This window comes from Netta rufina, assembly GCF_964035555.1.
Source record: "Netta rufina genome assembly, chromosome: 3".
Lineage (NCBI taxonomy): Eukaryota > Metazoa > Chordata > Aves > Anseriformes > Anatidae > Netta > Netta rufina.
The window spans coordinates 44,160,825-44,180,597 of NC_140125.1; the positions used below are offsets into that span (position 1 = coordinate 44,160,825).

The 19,773-nt window shown below is 47.3% G+C and overlaps 1 protein-coding gene across 1 annotated transcript in view; it reads left to right on the forward strand.

The window, feature by feature from the left end:
* Positions 1-284: 284 nt before the first annotated feature.
* Positions 285-19,773, forward strand: part of EGLN1 (egl-9 family hypoxia inducible factor 1) — a 33,501-nt gene continuing 14,012 nt past the window's right edge. The window contains exon 1 of the mRNA XM_084284789.1: positions 285-1,669. Within this exon, the coding sequence (XP_084140915.1) occupies positions 698-1,669 (972 nt within the window). The 5' untranslated portion in view covers positions 285-697. The remainder of the gene's footprint in view (positions 1,670-19,773) is intronic.

A 19,773-nucleotide genomic window follows, 5' to 3' on the forward strand; every position in this document is an offset into this window, starting at 1 on the left:
CCTCAGCAGCCGCAGCCCAGGCAAACCCATGGAAGGGGCGCTTCTAGGCTGCTCACCAGCTGCCTCTGAGGGGCACCACGGCCACCCCAGCCGCCCAGGAGGCGTCGTGGTGGGCACCAGCGCGACAACCCCCTCCCGCCCTACATCACCCCTCCTCAGCGCCGGGCTCCCCTCAGCGCGGCCTCCACCGCCCTGCCCGGCTCCGCCCGCCGCGGCCCCGCCCGCCTGACGCGCCGGCGGCGCTGTGGGGCTGGAAGTGGCGTACGTGCGGAGCGGGCCGCGAGTGTGGCGCCTCCTCCTCGCCCCGACACAGCGCCGGGCGGCCGGAGGAGAAGGAGGAGGAGGGAGGAGAAGGAGGAGGAGGAGGAGGAGGAGGAGGAGGCAGCCGGCGGGCAGCGAGCGGCGCCCCCCGCCCCGCACCGCGCCACCCGCCCGGCCGGCGATGAGGCGGCGCTAGCGGCGATCGCGCCGCACGGGAGGGAGGAGGAGGAGGAGGAGGCAGGCGCCGGGGGGGGCCCCCGCGGCAGCCCCGCGCCTCGGCCGCCCCGAAGGAGGCCGCGGGCCGGCGGGGGCCGCGGCGGCGCCGGGCGGCCATGATGCAGTGAGCGCTGCCTCCCCGCGCGGCCGGCCGGGGGCCCGCCTTAGCGCCGCGGCCGCCCGCCTCCTTACATAACCCCGAGCAGCGCAGCGCAGCGCCATGGCGAATGACAGCGGCGGCGGGGCCGGACAGGGCGGCGGCGGTGGTGGCGGTGGCGGCGGCGGTGGCGAGGGCAGCAGCGGGAGCAGCAGCAGCAGCAGCAGCAGCAGCAGCGAGAGGGACCGGCAGTACTGCGAGCTGTGCGGGAAGATGGAGAACCTGCTGCGCTGCGGGCGCTGCCGCAGCTCCTTCTACTGCAGCAAGGAGCACCAGCGCCAGGACTGGAAGAAGCACAAGCTCATCTGCCGCGGCGGGGGCACGGCGGCAGCAGCAGCAGCAGCAGCGGCAGCAGCAGCAGCAGCAGCAGCAGGGGGCGCCGCCGAGCCCCGCGCGGGGCTCCCCCCGCCGCAGCGGGCTCACGGCGCGGGGGGCGGCGGCCGGCCGGGGGGGGCAGCGGCGGCGGCGGCGGTGGCGGCCCCCAGCAGCGAGGCTCCCGGCGAGGCCGCCCCGCTCAGCCACAACCACGTCGCCGGGGCCGGCGCTGCCGCTGCCGCTGCCGGCGGGGGGGAGGCGGAGGCGGCGTCGGTGGTGCCGTGCGGGGAGGCGGTGCTGCTGTACCGGGACAAGTCGAACCTGTGCCCGGGCGGCGGGCAGGCGGGGCCCGGCGGGGCCGCGCTGCGCCCCAACGGGCAGACCAAGTCGCTGGTGCCGCAGCGGCTGGCGCTGGAGTACATCGTGCCCTGCATGAACAAGCACGGCATCTGCGTGGTGGACGACTTCCTGGGCAAGGAGCTGGGCGGGCTGGTGGCCCAGGAGGTGCGGGCGCTGCACCACACCGGCCGCTTCACCGACGGGCAGCTGGTGAGCCAGAAGAGCGACTCGTCCAAGGACATCCGCGGCGACAAGATCACCTGGGTGGAGGGCAAGGAGCCGGGCTGCCAGACCATCCGCCTGCTGATGAACAGCATGGACGATCTGATCCGCCACTGCAACGGCAAGCTGGGCAACTACCACATCAACGGCAGGACGAAAGTGAGTGGGGCGCGGGGGGCAGGGGGCCTCCCCCTGAAATTTGGGGTTAGGAAGACAACGCAAATGACACAAACCCCAAAGTAGCAAACCCACAGAGTCCCGAAAACGCGGCCCAGCCGGCGCTGGAGCCGCGCTGGGTGTTCCCAAGATCTTCGCACGCTTTTCATGTCATTTTATTTATTTATTTATTTATTTATTTTTCCCTGCCCAAATCAATTTTTTTTTTCCTCTCTGTCGCCGTGTCTTGAGGCCGGAGAAAGCCAGTCAAGCTCGCCCATTGTGCCGGGCTGATTTGCAATTCTCCCCGAGCCCTTGAAAATGAAATTCACACCCCGGGTAGAAAGGCCGGGCGATGAATATTCATCAGGAGCTTTTCACTTTTTAAAAAAGGGGACGGGGAAAGGAAGGGGAGGGGGGGGGGGGAGAAGGAAGCCCTGCACGCTTTGCTGCTGCCCCCGGTGCAGCATAAGGGAGGCAGTGAGCTGCCCAGCAGCGTCCCAGCGCCGGGGCCAGCCACAGACAGGCTGTTGTTGCTGCAGCTGCAGGACCTCAGCTGCTGGGGAGCCTGGCAGGGAGGAGAGAAGGAACAGCCCCGGGTTTGTGCCGGGTGCGCTAAATCCCAGCTCCTCCGATACAGAAAGTGGGTGGGAATTTCCTCTTTCTTGTGCTTTTTTTTTTTTTTTTTTTTTTTTTTCCTTTTTGAAATGAGGTCTTTGTGTACCTCTGGTTGAACCGGTACTGTGCTAAAGCTCTCAGCAGGGACGTGGTCTGGATTTCCCCCCCACACCTCCGTTAGCTTGGATTTTTTTTTAAGCCAATTTATCTTGCAGACGGCTCTAAATCTCTTTAAGGCCCCAACGCTTGAAACTTGCGCTCTAAAAATATCTGTGGCTTTACTGGGTTTCAGTTTTGTGCAGGAAAGAGGAATACAGCTTCTGTTTCCATCTGCAGCGGTATGCTTCTGTAAATGATACGTGCCAGGGCTTTACAAAAGGGCTTTTGGCATTGTAATGCCGGATCACGCGTGTGATTCCTGAGCTGCTGCATCTTGCCTTTCTCAGTGGTGACTGATGCTTTTGCTAATTGTCAAAGAATGTCTGTGGACGGGGATGAATCCCTCCGTACAGACAGCTCTACGTTTTCCTGGAGTGACAGTAAAGTGATGAAGGTTGTTTAGCACTGCTTGGCTTTCGGACACTGCTGAAATTCCCGTGTATTTCAGGGATCAGAACAGGTGCAGTCCTTTGCTCAGCGGTACAGAAATGCTTCACTTTGTCTTCTCGTGTTCCCTTGATCTTCTCCCAGCAAAGCCAGAGCTTGTAGCATGCTGCTGGGTTTGTCAGCGTTGGTTCATCAAGTCCGCAAGGACAGCAGCAATGTGGTGGCCTTCACCTTCTCTCCTTCTGCTGTGCCTTCCCTCTGCCCTTGCTGTCACTGCACGTTTAGGCCAAGGGCTGTGGCAGGGGGCAGCAGTCTGTCAGCCCAAACTTCTTCCACGTGTCCCTTCAGAGCTCCTGGCCCTCTGTAGGGGGCTGGAGGAAGCGGAGTGAAAGTGGAGACACCTGTGGGTTACATGAAGTCAATTTTTTGCCTTTGCTTCTCACCTCACTCCTGCTTTTTCTGGATCTGGGTTTGATTGCGTTCCTGCAGGAGCTGCAGTGTACGTGGGTGTTATTCTTGGCAGTACAGAGGAGTACGCCGTGGAGATGCTGTAATAGCCTCAACAGGTTACTCTGGACCTTTTCTGTTGGTGCGCTTTGCGTGGTGAGCTGCTCGGTTCATTTAGCCAAAGACAGCCCATTTCTAAATTTTTATGAATATGTGGGATTTTGCCACTCACAGCAACGTTTTTTTAAAAATGAATGGTCCATGTGTAATCTTTATTCTTACTGGTGTTACTTCAAGCGATAGGACCAAAATGGACAGAAACGTAGCACGCACTGACTAAGCTCTACGCAATAATTTACTGCTCCTGCACGTAAATATTGCAATAACCCTGTGGTTCACTGAGCTGGTGTGTGGAGAACTTAGCGTACTGTTTCACTGAGGGCACTAAATAAGCCAGTTGGCAGTGTCACTGGTGAGACTGGTAATTCACGAGCACCCGAACCAGCAGAAATCCAGCCCCTGGGGCCCCCCTGCTGTCTCCAAAGGCTGGAGTTAGGGCAGTAGGGGTTTGGGGGCGGCATGGTGCAAGCCCTCTGTGGTTGGGTGCCTCGTGCAGTTGGGGACATGCATTTTTTTTAAGTGTAACTTTTTTTTTTGTAATTATTTTATTAGACTTTTGTATGTAAAACAAGCAAAAACAAAACACGCTTGCAGCCTGCTTTTTAAAATACTTTTTTTGTGTTCACTGCAGTGTCTTGGAAAACTAGCTTTGTTTTTGGGTGTTGTGCAAGGGTTGGCATTATGTCCTAGGAGTCACAAGAGTGAATCTTCAGCCTTTACCAGACCTAGTTCGAGCTCTGTAAACAAGCATACCCTATCAGAGGGAATGAATCAGAAATACATCCACGCCACAGTGCGCTGAAATTCCTAGCCTCTTTCTGGACTGAGCATTCAAAAGCATTTCTGTTAACTAAATAAACCTGTGAAGAGTTCTGTTCTCCGAGCTTCAGCTGGCAGCTGGGCACTTTCACAGGAATGGATGGATTGTTGGCCGAAGGTTTTAATGACGCTGTTGATCATGGGTTGTTTTTGACTGTGGGGGAAAATAGCTGTGGATAAAATGCAAGAGATGATATGTAGGTTATAATTGCACCTCTAGCTAAGGCTCGGCTTCTGTACCTGTGAGCGTTAGGGCCTTGAACTTGCCATTGCTTATACTGATTCTAGGTATGTTGTATATGAAAGGGGAAAAGAAGCGGCTCTTAGTCCACACCCTCCACTCTCAGCCTGTAAAACCGTCCGTGGGGGGAGAAGCTACTTGTTTCAATGACATTTATTTTATTTTAAACTGATCCACGTTCTCCAGTGCTAGTCCTTAAGGTAGAGGACACCAAGAAAGGTTAAGTGTGAGAAATCTGAAATTATACATTTGCAGACATCTTGTTAGGGATTTTCTCTGGACTAACTGGGCTACCCGAAATTGGTCTGCTTCAAGGGATGTGGCTCAGCCTAGACCAGACCATCAGCAGATTACTCTCCAGGCTGAAAAGTATCTGCATAGCAATAGGTATGAACTACTTTTGGCATGAGTATACAGTGCAGTCGCAGATATAACACAATGGCTAACTATTTGCTCATCTCAGAAGGCCTGATTTACTACATTCCTTGCTTTTGTTCTGCTGTTCTCTTTCTTTCCAGATTGTGCGGCTTTTTTTTTCCCCTAGCAGCACATGGCACGGAGCAGCATACATGAGCTGCACTGTCTTTCTCCCACTTCCTGTTATTACTGGTTTTACTTCTTCCATCTTCTCCCAAAATGTTAACTCTCTCTTTCCTTTCTCTTATCAGTTATCGCACTCGTACGTGAGCATAGTTCTGTTTCCTGCCTGTCCTGTCCTAGATAGCCACTGGAGATAGAAACCTGCTCACCAGAGTCAGGGAGTGAACTACTCCTGAATCTCTCCCAGGTGAGAAGGTTTTTCCTCCGTCCCAAGCAGAGGCTGAGGAGGGAGGAAGCTTCATTATTTTATGTGTTTTTTGTTGTTTTTTTTTTTTGTTACGTGTCTGTCTCCTCTCGTGTGAACTCTGATGATTATCTAAAACTTCAAGCCTTTTATAAATCAGAAGCTTGCTTCCTTTGCTGGTGTTGCAGCAATATAGGGAGATCGTACCCACAGACAGGGACCCAGTAATCACCGTATAAGCAGGCATCTGATCCATCTACTGTTCGTGCTTCAGCTCCTCCCAACACCACGTCTCCTAACCCTACCCCGTGCCTTTTATTGAGAGGAGAGCACACAGATGGTTTGACAGTCTCTGTTACATTCCTGGAGGCTTTGTGTCATTCCCACCCCTTTGTAACCCAGCAGAAGAGCTGCAACTCAGAGGGCTCGATTTTAATGCCCTCCTGTCTCTACCCGTAGGCCAGTGGCACCCACTGCTTCTCAGCCACCGGTGGCTTAAAAATTTGCTCTATAGGCTGCATGTGGTGCAAACCTGCACCCGTGCTTTTTCTTGAAATGGTTGAATTACCCAACTGCTTCTCTCTTATTCTCTCCTCTCCTCTGATCTCAAAATAAACTGACCTGGTTATAACTACCTTAACTGCTGCGTGTGATTTCCTGGGTACTAATAAATTTTCAATGTGATGCCGCATACTAGCGTGTCCTGGAGTTTTCTGAAGACCCGGAGTGCTGTGGATTTGGACTGATCTGACTGTGTCCTGTTAAATTAGCTTCTTTCAGAGTTAGTAATGCTCCTTTAGAAAATAATCCTCTAACAGCGTGCGGATTTCTCACATCCAGCAGTCAGCTTTTCTAGACACCGTAGAGAAGAGGGTCTGTGCTCTGGACACTTGTGTAGCAGCTTTCCTACAGATGTGCTGGCTTAATGTTGCCAAGGATGTAGAAATTTAACCAGGAAGAGGTAATGAGCTGGTACAGCTGAAGCTGCCAGCAGCTGATGAAGCACTGAATAGGCACCAGGAGGCACAGCTCTGAGTTCTGCAGATGCTGTTTAAAACAGTGTACAGGAAACCTGAGCAGGACTTCTGGATGTTCTTTCCACTAGATCTTGTTCTGCGGAATATCCCAGTGAGTATCTGTGCAGTAGTAAGGTGACAGGCAAAGAAGTGGAGATTGAGGGCTCTGCAACCATGCTGGTACCAAAAAGTGCTGACAGCGTGGAGTAAGGGCAGAGATGGGCACGGGGCTCGGATGCTGCCTGCTTGAGCCCTGGGGAAGCCCAGAGCTGCAGCTGGGATTCAGGCTGAGGAGCAGCTGTGGAGCAGAGGAGCTTCCCTTCCCCTCCGTTTGCCTATGGCATGCCCATTTGTAGAGATCGCTCTGTACCCAGAAATAAATTCAGTGCAGGAGCACTACAACTTGCTGATCTAACTGGTTCATCGTGCATGCTTGCCTGGGCTAGAGTTTGTCCCTGAGTTGCAGGAAAGAGCAGCTAGCTCTCAGTCTCATCTCTCAGTATTTGCTTGAATTGCTCGAACCAGATAGAGTTTTACAGATAGTTATGCTTAAGGATTTTTCCTGATGGTGTTTTTGTTGGCAGTGGCATTTTCTTCTAGACGCATGTGCTCTTCAGCAAAGGATTGTGTGGTGACTCACGGATACTCAGGGCAGCCCACAGATCTTACATTCCTGCTGGGGTAGAGCTCTGAGCTGAGTCCAGTTTCGTTTTCCAGTCATGTACCAGTGTTCTGGGGCCCAACGTGAGCAAACGATCAGCAGCAGCCTGTTATTTCTAAACACAAATGGTGTTCTGACTGAGGAGCAGAGTATCCAGAAAAGATGCTTGTTTATGGCTGGTGAAAATTAAAAGATGGGCATTTCTGAGGCTCTGGGAAGTTCCCATACTTCACTTTGGTGATTGTAACTGTGAAGCGTGGCACAAATACAATGTGTCTGAGGGTGGGGAGTGCTACCTGGGAGTCCTCTCAGTGTTTCAGTATCGACATGATTTAGGCTGTAGCCCAGGGAATAATTCAGGCTGGTGCTGCCGGAGAAGTAGTCCCGCTTCTTTGCCAGTACAAGTATTTACATGGCCAGCCTGTGAACTGGTTTGGGGAACCGATCCATCTGAAAAAGTGAACTGGCAAAAGAAGTGCTCCTGGTTCAGAGCTCGGATGTTTGTGCTGGCACGGGGGACTGGCAGATGGTGAGACTTTCTTTCAGCGGCAATGCAAATTTATGCCAGCTTAAAGGATTTGCCAAACTACAGCCTTAGTTTAACACTTAGGGACTGATTATCCCAAAATTTGTTTGTGAAGATTTGAATAACAGTTAAGAAATCTTTGCTTGCTATGTATTTTTTTTTTCTTTCTTAAGCTTTCTTCTCTTTGTTCTCCCGTGCTCAGCGTGAGGCTGTTTTTGCCAGCAGAGACGTGTTGTTCTGTCCTCCAGCATCTTCCTTGTGACAGTTTTATGCAGCAGCTCTGCCGACCTACCCCATGGAACCTGCAGAAGGAAACGTATTTTCTCCACGTGATCCCCCCCATCTCTGCCACACACAAACACACACACGCAAAGCTTCCAAGCCAGCCAACCTGCTAGCTATGCTCCTTGTGCTCAGCGTTTGCCCCTCTCCTTTATCCTGGAGTTTTATTAGCACCGAGGAAGGTCCTGGTTTCCCTGTTTCGGGACGGAGCTGGGCTGGCATCCCCTGTGCTGTGAGCACCCTGCTTCCATCAGCAGCTGCCTGGGGCCGTGCAGCTGCAGTTCGATTTCGAGTTGTTGCTGTTTCAGAGCACCTGTAGCCTTGAGGTTTGGGCACATCGGTGCTTTCCGTGCACAGCATTTGTTCCTCTCAGCAGCATCGCTGTTTTCTGACAGCGCTGCTGCTTTCATGTGCCATGCTGCCCGTCCTAGCCACAAGGAGCTCGGTGCAGTTCCACCCCAAAATCAAGCGGGCCGCTCTCCATCTCAGCTCTGCAGCTCGAGAGGAAGAGCTGCCTTCCCTTGCCAGCGGCCTCCGGGGCTGGAATTCTTTGAAAGCCGTGTCCTGCCAAGCCGCGGGGCCGGCCGAGTGCAGCTCTCCTCAAACTGCTTGGTCAGTTGCGTCTGTGACCTTGACTGCGTGTCTGGGAGATGTTTTTCCATTTTCCAGCTCACGCTTAATTTCTGAATAGTTCGCCAGCTGTTTCCTGCAAATAAATCAACAGCATATTATTCTCTTTCATGGTGGTTACCTGCATTCGTGAGGCTTGTGATTAAACTGCGGTGTTTTGCAGTTAATCTCTGACAGCTTTTGGTTTAATCAGCCTAGTTGCTGCTGGAATTTGCTACTTGTTGCCCTCTACTGAGTGTCAGCATGTATATATGTACGTACTTGTATCTGCCGATGAAGCTACAGTTAACCTTACAGCTGAGAGGAAGGCTTTTCTGCTGCACTAGAAAGGAACTTGTTTGATAAAGGCAAACAGGTAAGCTGTACAGAGCAATCGGCTTCTTGCTCACCCAGAAACTAGATCATTTTTTTTCCCTTAAGCTACTTGAAGAGCTCTATTACAAATCAGGTTTTATTTTTTGTTTCAAAACTGGTTTTTGGATTGTCGGAGTGGGTTGGTTAGTTAGTTCTTCAGTGGGATGTTGGTGGGGTCCCTTTCTCTTGTGCCACTGTATTTTGTTCTTGTACAGTAAGGGAGTGACTTCAGACAATCTAAGGACTGAAAGTGATTTTTTTGGTGTATTTTTTGCTTTTTTTTAATAATTTTGAATTTATTAATCTAATTTTTTTAACCACTGGCATGTTTTTTCACACTGCATTAATGAAATCAGAGAATGAAAGCAGTATTTTTAGTGAACAGAGCAGTGGGGTTGTTTGACTTCCCAGCCACTGCTAAATGCAGTAAGCATTATTTATGATATCCTTTTTGTCTTTCAAACTCATGACTTCTTCCTTCTGAAGGGTGTAAGAAATACCAGCGCTGATCTATGTGGCCTTTTTCAAAAGTCAGTTGGTGCTCTTTAAGTCCTTGTAAACTGTTTCCAGAGATTACTGGTTAGCCATGGCTGATCAAGCACATTTTCAGTGCAGGCTTGTGCCAGAGCTGGTTGGTAAGCTGCAGTCATAAGCATCAGGTTGAAAGCTAATTCACTCGCTGTTCCAGAACAGCATCCGTCAAAAATAGAGCAATGCTTTCATGCACGTAACAGCTGCTTGCACTTGAAGACTTTCTTGTTCTTTGGTATTTAACTTGAAATTACTCAAGAGTATTTTTGTTCGTGTATAATGTTATAAATAGGAATTGGGTAGGAATGCGAGTGCCTGCCTGTCTGTATGGTCATTGTGTGTGAATGCAGGGCAGTGATGGATGTGCTGTGTGCACAACACCCTAACACATACGCAAATGCCATACCTGTCAGGTAATTAATGGGGTCTTACAAAAAAAAAAAAAGATAATTTTCTACCCAAGGATTAATTTTACACATTAATTTAGTGTTAGGCCAGCTTGGAGCACATAGTTTGACCACGAGGACCTTCTGAACTCTACAGATGACTTAGATTTTGAGGAGACGGTGCCGTGAGGCCCCAGTGCACTGTGTGAACCTGGAACTGCCTTGCCTTGTTGCAGCAAAACCAGGCGTCATGTTGGAAAGAATACAAAGGTGAATGCACTGAGAGGGTTCAGGAAGCTGGTCTCTGTTTTGGTTGTAATAGGGTGGAGGAATTGGTGATGTGATTGTCAGACGACTGTATGAGGTTTTAAGATGCAATGGACCAGCGGAAGGTTTCATATTTTTCTTAATGTTGTTGTGGTTGTTCTTGTTGTTTGTTTTCCTTCTTATATGAATATATTTAAAATCTCTTTACAGGAAGAGTTTGTATGGCCAATTCACATCATTTTGTTGGTAGCCCCAAAGTCTTGGTGAAGTGTCAGGATGGAGGCTTCTGTGTTGGGCATACTCTTCCTGTGACTTGCTGACCTTTTGGTGTGCTAGGGTCTGTTATCTTTGTGCTTACATCATCCAGAAAGCAGCAGATAGGTAGCTAGAATCATCCTGAAGTTACTGATCAAATTAAACCAAAAAAATATAATAATAGAATAATCTGAGTGGTATGACAATGTGGACTTTAAATTGCTGTAGATCAAAAACTTGGTCCATACCCAGTTCATATAATATCCTCATACATTAAAGTTCTCTGCAGGTGTGCACTGTGGAAAAGACAAAGTGATGTAGCACACGAAAGGATTTCAGAGCAGTTTTTAGTTGACTAATAAGGTACTTTTCCTGTCGCTGCTTTCTGTCCTGTTCAGACATCTGCTCAGCGAACTTTTGCCGTGGGCTCCAGCCTGTGCGAACAGCTTCTGCCGTGTGTGAGGGGCGCTCGGTCGGCGCTCAGCTGAAGGCGTCAGGCCCTCCTGGTTGCTGCTGGTTGCTGCATTGTTGTTCGAGCAGCTGGCACGCAGCCTTGCCACTGTGAGAAAGGAAACTGCGGCCGGTTGATAAGGGCATCTCAAACTGGTTCAGTTTCAGCAGGCATGTGATATGATACGATGCCCCGCAGAATTGATGTCGGCTAATCGTGCCTCTTTGGGGCTTAACCTTGTTAGTGACTCCTTTAGTGGGCATCATCCAGTCAAAAGTACTTTTGTGATAGTGGAGTCGCTGTTTCAGGTCATACGGAGAAAGGCTGAGAGAGTTGGGGTGAAAAGAAGTCTTGGGGGGACCAAATCAGTACGTATAGGTACCTGAGGTGGCCAGTACAGAAGATGGAGCCCGGCTTTTCTCAGTTGCACCCAGTGACAGGGCAAGAGGAAAAGGGCACACGCTGACATGCAGGAAATTATGGTTGTATACAAGAAACTTATTTGATGGGAGGGTGATCCAACAGAGAGATGGGCTCCAGAGAGGTTGTGGAGTCTCCCTCCTTGGAGGTCTTCAAAACCCAGGATGACCTGCCCCAGTGGCCCTGCTCCAAGCAGGGGCTGAACCAGGCCACCTCTGCTGGAGTGAAGTGTCCAGGAGCCTGCCTTCCTGCTGTCATTTGCTTCTTAAAGAAACATTGCTGGATGTCCAAGTAGTGTATCAGTCTGAAATATTCCTGCCTTGGATCCTTTTAGTTATGGAGGTGGTCACTTGTGCTGTAGCCTCTGCTGCTGTTTCTTCATGGTTTTCTCTGTGTTAACACTGCTTCATAGCCACTGTAAGCTACAGTCCTCCGCCCTTCCCCCTTGTAACTTCTAGCCATTTTTTGGCCTCCCGTATTCCCCACGCATGCTGCTGCTGCCTGTGATCCCCTCGAGGCCCAGGGCAGCCAGGATGGAGCCCCTGCCTGGTGAACGGGTGGAGAAGGAGCAGGCGCCGAGAGCGGGGCTGCCCGGCCCGGGTGCAGAGGACGAGGCTGTGCTCAGTTCCTGGGCTCTGCTGGGTGTTCAGCAGTCGCAGACACCCTGCCAGCTGTCCTCCACAAGGACTGCATCGGGGAGATAAGGGCTGCGTGCCTCTCGTGAGGTGCCACTTGACCATCCGTGTCCTATCTCTATCTGTAAATTGAAGCCAGATGGAGTTGTGCTCATCTGAAGGAACTGTTTATATGCAGTCGATGCTAGACCGTCCCTGAGCTGTAGGTTGAAGCTACAAAATTTCCTGTGAAGTGGTTAAAAACAGCCGTTGTTAGCGTTCAGATGCTGGCAGTCCCTTCTGCTCAGATCTAACCCCCTCTCGCGGGCTGAGTAATCTCGTTTCAGGTTCTAGTGCCTTCTCGTGTTCTTCCTTATCAGATGTCTCCTTTCCACATAAGTATGTGAGCTCATCGTACCATTATGCATTTATTGTAATTAATCAGTAATCAGCGTGTAGATAAAGCTTCAAAACACTGACAAAATGATGCTCCTATATATGTCCAGTTTCCAGCAATTCAGGAACTCTCCGAGCCAGAGGTTGCATCTGGACCACTGCTCTTAGTGCGCAGAGATGGATGGACATACTTGCTCTAAATTTATGTAATCTTGTTTTAAGAGCCATTTGTACTTTTGGCCTCTGCGACATCCTGTAACAATGAGTCCCACCGTTTGATTAGATGGGGAAGGAACTTCCTTTTGTTTAAAGCCTACAGCCTGATGATTTCCATGTCCTAGAGATTCTTTATTGTGAGAACTCGTTTCCCAGTCGTTTTGTCTTTCATGGTTTTAAGAAGTCTGACACTTGCTTCCATGCATTTTTCAGCTGACACTTTTTCCCTCCTAAACTGAAGAACTGTAGGATTCTTTTTAGGATTTCTTCACTTGGGTACTGCTTCGTGCAGTCTGAATGTTCCTGTTGCTCTTTTATGCAGCTTTTTTGGTTCTGCTAATCCCCCCTTAAGGTAAGGCAACCAGGATTGCATTGTTAATGTACAAATAAAGCATGAATTTGCATAGTAGCATAATAATATATTCTGTTTTGTGACACTAGTTGCCTCTGCTGCTGTGCTGAGTTTATATTCTGCCCATATTTACTACATTTTTTTCTAAAGTGATAGTATCCAGCTTACAAGATAACACTGCGTATAAGGCTTTTTTTTTTTTTTTTTTTTTTTTTTTCCCCTTTTGGGGGCATTGACTTGCACTTACTCTTTACTGAATGTTACCTGCCATTTTGTCATCCTGGAGCTTGGTGTCATTCTGTTCTGTGCACCTTTCTGCAGTCGGTGGTAGAAAGGACTCTGCAATGTATTTTCTTTTCTGTATTGCATGTGAACACTGTCAGCCAGCCACTCACCCCCCTCTTCCCAGGTCATGTGAACAGTTCAGACCCCTTAGGGATCCTGGTGGCAGCTGTCATTTTTTTTCACTTAATGGAGGTTAGTTTGCTGTGATGAAATTGCTACTGAAATTCACTGTTTTATTGCTATTTGCATTTGCCTGTTCCAGGATTTTGGAATGCCTTGGGAGTAAGGGCCATACTTAAAGTGCTTTATAACTAAAAATTTCTAATTTTTGCATTAAAGCTAATGCCTTGAGTAAATCTCCATTATAGCTTGGGGAAAATGACAAGTAGTGACTCCCTGAGGCCTCCTAACACTTGGCACCGGCTCAAGAACAACACAGGAGTTCCTAGACTGGAGTCCTGACTTTGTCATTTTCCTCGGAGAAAACAGAAAACAGGAGTGGTAATTTCTCATGAGCCAAAGGCTAGGCCCAAATTGCATTGTAAGTTATGTTGGTATTAATGAGTTAAGATGGTTTTATTGTTATTTTTTACCCATCTAGAGCTATAATTTTATAAGGGAGCCTTGCAAACCTGGGAAATAAATGCACTTCTGCAGGTCAAGAAGCGTAGATGAAGATACCATCAGCTGGCTTTATCTTCAGCTTAATCTTATCCCATCTCCACAGGAATGTTGCAGATGTGCTGTTTCTGGGTTTTACTTATTGCTGTGTCTTTTTCTCTTTCTGAACACACATCCTGCTACTTGGAAGATACACCCACGGCAAGACAATGCTAGAAACACACGGCCCTTCCTCGGCATTAAGGCTTCAGCTCCTCCAGTTCAATTAGTAATAGCTGCATGGTAAAAATGCCAGAGGAAAAAATAGCCTTTGAGGGAGTGAAAAATCCAAAGCACATTTTTTTCTCCGTTTGGGTACAGCTTTCCAGAGGAAGTGATGGAATTCTTCAGGGACTCAGCAGGGAACAGAATTGGCCGGTGATAGGAAGATGCAGTCCCTGGGAGACTTTCCCCCTTGAAAAAATCCGATACTTCCTTCCCCACCCTCCAGTCTCCTCGATTTCCAGGAAAGGGTTATCTTGGCTTTGGAACCCGAAATTGAGGTTGTCTTTACAGGGGAAGAAAATCCTTGTTTTCTGGAGCAACTTTTAGCAGTCTTTCTGGTAACTGCGTAGCACTGCTTGCTGGTTCTGGGAACAAAATACAATGCTGCCCTTCCCCGCTGCCATGGCTGCTGCTGGCTCCTGGTCAGCACCCTGGGCCATGTCATTTTCACATGGCATCCCAAGCTCTGTTTTCCTACTTGAGAATTTAGTTCTAGCAATGCTAACTGGTTTCTAAAAAACATTTTATGTGTTACTGCCTATAGGCCTGAATCCCATTTTGCTTATTTTGCCCTACAAAAGCAACGGCTTCCCTGAAGAATTTGTAATTCAGTGTTAGTTCAGTCTTTACATACAGCAGTTCTCTGTGTACCCAGCCTCCAGCAAGAGCTAATTAATTATTTAGAACATGAAGCAAGTCAGCTTCGGCTACAACTAATGGAAGAGGTTTGTTAGGAACACTGCAGTTATCTGCTGTTACAGCACCTGCCACTTGAATTGATTTTTTTTTTTTTGTTTCTAGTTAGCTTTCTGCAAGGCCACTCTGTGCGAACATTTTATCTGGGAGGCAGGTTATGTGAACAGCCTTCTGCATGCAGGGGGTGGGTATGAGCATGACAGCGATTTGCTGTGTGTGTGGTGCCTTTTCTTCTTTTTTCATTCGCATTTCTGTATGTTAATAGTAACCTCCAGCATCCAAGATACGTTGTAGTGCCATTGATTAAGGGGCTGGGGGACACAGCGAAGCAATTGCAGCTGAGGCTTTCTGGGGTATCTCAGTGGTTAGCGGCAACTCGATTTCATGGGGTTAGTAGCAGGGCAGTCACAATTAAACCCCGTGCTTTGGAAGTTGCTCCCCTTCGTTATCTCAGCGCATGTTTGGCAAGCGCCACCGCGTTCCACGAGTTCTTGCCCCGCTCCTCCTTCTCCTCCTCGTCTTTCCCTTCCGTCATGCTCTAGTTTCAAAATTGCTTTTGCTCTTCTTTGGTTGTATACCCTGGATCAAACAAAGACCTGTAGAGGATGCAAAGTGACGTTCTGGGAGCTGTATTACCATTGTTATAAAAATATGGGGCCATCGCTACATGTTACCAAAGTTAGTAAATGACCTGGCTGTCTGCAGGAAATTTCCTGAAGTGTTTTCTCCTACTCAGAAACTATTAATCACCAGTGGTGCAAAATAATAGGTGCACGTTTTTAAAGAGCTGTTTTTCAGCAATGATGGAGAAACTTCCTTGTAAAATATGGTCCGTGGCTGAAAGGTTCACTTCTGCCAACCCCAAAATCCGTGTTGGTTGCCTGCTGACTTGGACAGGAAATTTGTTTCTCGTATAGAAATCTGGAATCCAGCATTCTGCAGAACTGATTGTTGGTTCACTTGTTCCTTAGCTCCTGTGGTTCTCAGCATTATTTTCACCCTTCTGGTAATGCTTGTGGCAGTGCTGCTGTTACTTCTGGTAGCTCTTTCTTCATCTTTTTGCTTCACTGTGCACCTTTACAGCCGTAATTTCCACTGCTGTTGCTTAAGATGATGGGGAGTTTGGGAGTTATTTCAAGATGTTTCCAGATTTATATTCTTAAATACAGTTTTAGTTTCTTTTCTTGGTTACAACTTAAAGTTGGGAAGAGGCTTTGAAAAATAAAACATGTGCTTTGCAGATCTAGTGTTTAGGTTGCATAAATACATCTTACAGATCAGTTCTGGTGAGCTGACGTGATACCTCTATCTAGGCTATTACCGCTAGTCCCTGCAACCTTTCCCCAGCAAGTACAGGATATTGTAAAACCATAATTCTCACTTGGTTAACCAAAAAGTTTATTATCACTCGTAGAATTTTTGGGGACATACACGAAAACTTTTCTGCAGAAGCACACATCTTGAATGGATAGAGGTGTGTGTTCTGTCTTTAAATCCATCATTTATGGGTGCAACCTGGAACAATGTATTTCCCTTTTTTTTTTTAGTAAATGCAGCACTTTTAAGAAATGTAAAGTAAGAGTGGCTATGTGTTAACTCAGCCAGGTGTTAGCTTTTCTAACATTTTGTGTGGTAATACGGGGCAGAAAGGGAGAGAGGTTCTGGTTCTGGGTTCTTCTGAATGCCTTGAAAAAGGGGAAAAAAATCTCAGGGATAATTTGTTTTAGGGAGGCTTTTTGTTGTTCCTGTCAGGTTTGGGTTTTGTGCACCATAGCTTTACTTCTTACATTGTCACTCATGCAGAGTTTCAGTTCAGCTACTTTCTGAGTATTAGAGTGGAAAATGCAGTCTGAGCTTGAGGTAAGCACCCTGCTTCTGCCCACGGTGCTTGTGGAGATCCAGTCAGAGCAATGGTGATTGACAGGAACCTTGACAGAATCAGCAGGGTTTTTTTTAGCTGTTTACAGACAGATCTGTGGAGGAGTCTTCTTGCCTTTTAGGGAGGACAAATTACTCAGTTTGATGATGATATAAAATATTATTTTCATTATCATTATAGTGGGAAGGAGGAAAGTCGTCTTTTTTTTTTTTTTTTTTTTCATGGATTTTTTTTTCCCTAGCAGTTTCATAGTGCTATCTATAAATGGACAAAGAACAAGCCAGATGGGTTCCTTCTAATCAATGGATAGTGGGCAATACAACACATTTTGTTTCTCCCAAGGCACGAGGGTGATGTGTTTTTCCACCACGCTGCTTGTTTGCTCTCTTGGGGCAGAAGTGGTTGTGGCGGCTGGGGAGGTGACTTTCAGGGGGACTGGGAAATCCTGTCCGAGCAGCACCAGTTCCTAAAGTAGGGATGTTATTGTTGCTGTGAACTTAAATTTACTGTAGAGTCAGCTGAATTGGCGTTTAAGGAAATGGTGGGGCTTTTGTATCACCCAGGCCAGGGCAGGCAATTCTCTCAAGTTTTTCTGGCTGCCTGGAGTCGGTGCTTGGTACATTCAGATCTTTCTCGTGCACATGGACACGTACTCGTAAAGCAAATAAATCACATTCCTGAGACAGTCTTGTCCGGGAGTTGCATTGTGCCTGCCTAACTTTCTCGTCGCAGCACACGCTTGTGTGGACTTGGTGGTAGGGCAGCAAGCAAACGCCGTGAATGAACATGAGGCCTGGTGGGCCTGGTGTGGCTTCACGGCATTTGGCTCCATGTCCGAAACTGGCACTGAAAAACAAGTTGCGTGTCTTGGTGTCTGTGGCCGGCGTGTTTCTACCTTTTGTTTTGATTTCTCATGGGGAAATCATCTCTCAGGTAGTCAGGGCTGGGTTTACTACCGCAGCGTGCTTCTTGAAGCTGAAATAATGACTTGTGTGTCAACATCAGAAGTCCTGCTCGTGGCCTTTGTGATCAGCCTTTAATTCTGTTTGGCCATGGCTATTTCTCAAGACTCTCTACCAGCACTAGTAGGAGTAGGTCTGTATGATGCCTGCTTGTGTTTGAGCTGCATACGCTGGGTCATCTGGTTAAAACCAAAAAAACCCTAAGTGTTGTTTATACCAGTTGTGAGAGAGGCCCTCTTACGCTGTGATGCAGGGACTGTAAAGAAGAGCTTGGGTAAAGACAGTTTGTGTGTGAAAGCCCATAAAAACCAGTATGGACAGAGTCAGCATTTCTTGGGTTTCAATTGTAGGTGGTTTGAGAGCATGCTACAGGCTGTTTGTTGTTATTTGGCTGTAAACCTCAGTAAGGCTTCTATTGAAGATTAATATGAATTAAAGCAGAACTTTGTCTATTAACATTTCACTGCATAGCTATTTTGTTTGTTTGTTTGCTTTTAATACATAATTTATAAGAATAAGTCAGAACTCTTAAAGGAAGAAGTGAATGCTTTAGTGTACTTTGTCAAGCTGGGATGCTGTGGGTGTTGCTGAATACTGTATGGCTCCTTGCAAGTGTCACTGAAAAATATTTTTAAAATCATTTTTCATCAACATATATAAAGAAATCTTTCATACAAGCCGAGTGCCTGTTCCATGGTTATTTTTCTCCTTAAAGTGGAAACAAATTGATAGTTTCAAGTAAGACATGAAGTCATCAGTGTGTCTGCTGGTGTCATGTGGTTAGATCAGAGAATCTGGTCTGCACAAAACTCTGCAAGAATATATTTTAAGTGATGTAGTTGAATGAGACAACCTCTTTCTATTTTAGTGCACTATCATAATTGGTTTTAGTGTTGTGTTATTTTTAGTTCATAAAGATGCTGCTTTCCTGCACTTTTTCTGAATGGTTAGTGATGAATTAAGTTGACTGGAGTCATGCAAGAGCAGAACGTTCTGCCTCTTCTTGGAAAAAAAAGTGGTTTCAAAAGTTTCTTTCTTTTTTTTTTTTGGATGGTATTATTCTTTTCAAAGCAATTATGATGTTAAATTAAAAGCAGACTCTTAACGTTTGTGTTGATTGACTTCTCTGTCAAATTTTTACATAGCGCCAAAACACTGACTCACTAGTCTGCTTCTCTTGGAGAGAATGGGGAGTTATCCATGGAGGCCAGCCAACTGAAGAAACACATTTTACATTTTTCACCAGCTGTTTGAATCTGAAGTCTGTTGGTCAACTTATTTAACCATATTGTAAAGAGATTTGGGCTACTACCATTCAGAGTATGCTTTAAACACCTTTCTCAGCTGCAAAGTAGAGTGTTGTGTTCGAGCCTAGGATGTTAAAGAGAACATTCTGCCCTTGGTGACAGCAATTTTCGTCTACCTTCTTTGGGAAGCTTCAATTAGTTTTTCTTTGTCTGTTCTAGGTTGTTGAATTTTAAGTTTGTAGTAGACCAGTATTAAAACTCAGAATGTGTATGTTGAACATCAAGGAAACTACTAGTGTTTTGAAGCACATCAGTAAATAACAACTCAGATGTATTATTTTTTAAAGGGGATATGAGCATTTTAAGCTTGAAGACATTGTTTATGTTCAGAGTTGCATTAGATAAACATTTTTATTTTATTTTTTTTAAATCCTGTTTAAGTCAATGCACAATTATTAGTAGACTTTCTTAATTAGATTTGAACCCAATTTTATTTTTCCAATAAGGAGTTAGATTAAGCTAATGGAAGCCAGATCTTAATCAAATCGAAGGACTGCAGGGGTATTTGCATTCATTTCACTGATTTGGTTTTAAAGCAAAGCCTTTTGGTTAAACTGGCATAACTTTGAGAAAAGGCAACTCTTACCTAACTTGGCTAGCAGCCTGGAAAATGCCAGCGTGTTAACTATTAAGGAAGATACCATCTGTATTTTTTCCCCTGAAGCTTGTAAGCTGGCTTGGTGTTCTCTTCTCTTTGCATGTGGAGATCTGAGACTAGTAACTTTACGAGCTCAGGTGTGCGAGAGCAGAGAGAACCTTGTTAATGTTTAAATGCTGTTATCTCAGTGAAGGAGTAGACTAGTTGGCGGCTGTAAAACATTACAATGCTTGTCTGGGAGGTAGGAAGCGTATTTTAGGTCTTCCTGTTATTTCTGTCTATAACGTGGGTTTCAGTCGCTTATCGGTTCGCCTTTGGAGATACGTTTCTCTGATTGCCCTGCTTTCCTCAGGGCTCCGTCCAAGTGCTCTCTGTCCAAGCTTCCAAGCACCTTCAAGATCTCCCCCAGGTTAATGGCCCCTGCTTGATTGTTTTAAGGGAGCTTCTCTTTTCTAGGTATGCTTTTTTATTATTATTCATTTTAGATTTATTTGTTAAAATGTGAGCTCGTCCCATGTTCACACTCGACTCCTGAATAACAGACATCAGCAGCATCAGTTCTT